The sequence below is a fragment of the Ciona intestinalis genome, unplaced genomic scaffold (assembly GCF_000224145.3).
Source record: "Ciona intestinalis unplaced genomic scaffold, KH HT000123.2, whole genome shotgun sequence".
Lineage (NCBI taxonomy): Eukaryota > Metazoa > Chordata > Ascidiacea > Phlebobranchia > Cionidae > Ciona > Ciona intestinalis.
In genome coordinates this window covers 12,789-15,135 of record NW_004190445.2, presented here as the reverse complement: position 1 = coordinate 15,135, position 2,347 = coordinate 12,789, and the positions used below count along the sequence as shown (strand labels likewise).

The following is a 2,347-nucleotide window of genomic DNA, read 5'->3' as shown; positions in this document are numbered from 1 at the left end:
TATCATATTACAATTTATGTTGGTTCCAATTTACTGATATCGTCGGTCCTCGCTCTTATATTTCCACCAATTAAAACTCACATAATCGCGATTTACCTGCATTTAAACTAATCATCAGAAACAAAAATTATACACAAACTGCAGATCGTATAGAAGCGAATAAAACACGATTGTTTTCAACAATCTCGTTTGTGATGTAAAGATCGTAAAGGTTTATTCTGACGTAAATAACCGTTACCATATCCGAGATGAACATGCGTAGAAACTTGCCAGTTGCGCCACTGGCTGTAACAATTATATATATTTTTTTAATTAAATACTTTTTGTATGAATTTTACATTTTGCAACAGTCGAAATTACGAAACGAGACGCGTCTGTAACCGCAAACCACGTGTTCTGTATTATTTTGATTAGCGACGCTTTTCGGCTGAATAGGAACGCATTCTCATACGCCTTTCTCCTTGATGATGTCATAGGTGCTCGGACTCGGGCTCGTGCCGAGCTTTTCGTTGAAGCTCGGCGCTCGGCGAACCCGAGCTTTTTCAACTTCAGCACATCCCTAGAAAAGACGCTGCAAAACGTTTTCTCTCGAAAGTCCCACAAACACAAGAAGCCGAATGTATGAAAGCGTTACAGTAATCTGATGTGCATTACTAGACGTACGTCATAATCGTTGCGCGAGAGAACGTAAGAAAAAGGTTGTCAGTCCTTTAACCTCAGCCGGTTAGTTTATACTGTATTTCTTTGGTTCGGTTCCCTTACTTGTAAATTAGGAGGTTAACAATTAAGTTTCAAGAATCAGACAATCCGCGCAAAAATCACTCGTCCGCGCAAAATCCGCGCAATTTCGATCTACAAAAAAAAATTCTCCGCGCAGTTTGCAAACTTTCCAATCTGGCGCGTGGTTGCGGATATTTTCTTAAATATAGCTTAAAATTAAAGATTGTTGCATTTAAGTTGTTCTTCTCTTTAACCATTCTAAAGGTACCTCAAAACTAATTCTACCTCCAATATTTACGAAGGTATAACCAAAAATATGATTTCTATTCTGCGTGGTTGCTGCTAGAGGTGGCCCTCCAGCAACTGAGACCTTATTTCTCTGATCAATTGAATTAAAAATTGAATTTTTAGTTATAACTTTAAAAGTATTGGAGATAGAATTAATTTTTAACTATTAGAATGGTATTATTAAGATAAATCATTTAATTTTAAGCTATGTTGAAGAAAATATCCGCAACCACCCGCACATTCCAAAGGAACCCCGATGTAAACATCGTTTATATTGTTGTCTTTTTATTTCCTAAATTTGCAGTCATTATTTAAAATAAAAATGTTTATGTCTCCTCACCCAGTATGAAGACCACAGGAGGAAATGGGACAAAACCGAATACGAGAAACTCGCAAACGATCGACTTCGTGATGATAATGACGCCACTGACAGTAAGGGTGGAGTTTGTGGGTTTCGGGTAAAGAGTTATTTACCCCATGTTCGTAGAATCCATGCAAACCTGCGTGTAAAATATATTTCCAAACTATGTTAAAAAATCACCTATTTTATACAAATTCTGTTTATAGTTCAACTAATTGTTGTGTGTTTACAAACTATGTTGTGCATACCTTCTGGTTTGTAAACAAGTTCCCGGTAAAGTGATCACAAACAACGCGGGAGCTCACATAATTATTAATCGGAGAATATTCTTGTCTATGCTGTTTCTGCAGATAAATCACAATATAATTCACCTAGTAGTCTGGACACGGTTTCCCTTATATTTATATCTTTCCTTTTTACTTCCAGGCACCGAAAAGCCAGTGAAGCGAGAACTGTTGAAAGCTCGCGATTATAAAGTTGACTTGGATTCTCGACTCGGAAAATCGATTGTGATCAGTAAAGCCACCCCTGCTGCTGAGAGTGGAGGATATTATTGCAATGCGTGTGATTGTGTGGTGAAGGATTCAATCAATTTTCTCGATCATATTAATGGAAAGAAACGTACGTTTTAAACATTAGGATTGATAATATATATAGAAAACTATAATCATGGTATTTAAAATAAAACTGTTGGTATCATTCATACATAAGCCAATGATATATCCGGTCAACTTTAGACCAAGAAACCTTGGTATGAGCATGAAAGTGGAAAGATCAAGTCTGGATCAAGTTAAACAACGTTTCGAAAACAATAAAAAGAAAAGGGAAGAAAAGAAACGACAATATGATTTTGAAGAAAGAGTGAAAGAACTGAAGGAAGATGTGAATAAACATGTTTCAATATTTATGATGTTGTATATGTGTTTTATATATATGAATGAATGGTGACGTGGCATAGTGGTTAGCGCGCCTGCCTGT

The 2,347-nt window shown here is 36.4% G+C and overlaps 1 protein-coding gene across 3 annotated transcripts in view; it reads left to right on the top strand.

Annotated features, from left to right (window-relative positions):
- LOC100176481 (zinc finger matrin-type protein 2) overlaps positions 1-2,347 on the top strand; it is a 9,004-nt gene that overhangs the window by 2,506 nt on the left and 4,151 nt on the right. For 2 of the 3 annotated variants that reach the window (XR_003396894.1, XM_026838878.1), the window contains exons 2-4: positions 1,353-1,440; positions 1,796-1,990; positions 2,107-2,251. Coding sequence is in view for 1 of the 3 variants with exons in the window: in XM_002128086.5 (XP_002128122.1) it covers positions 1,353-1,440; positions 1,796-1,994; positions 2,107-2,251 (432 nt within the window). In the remaining 2 variants the exon portion in view is untranslated. Of the gene's footprint in view, positions 1-1,352; positions 1,441-1,795; positions 1,995-2,106; positions 2,252-2,347 lie in introns of all 3 variants that reach the window. The other variant, XM_002128086.5, reaches the window with a different exon arrangement.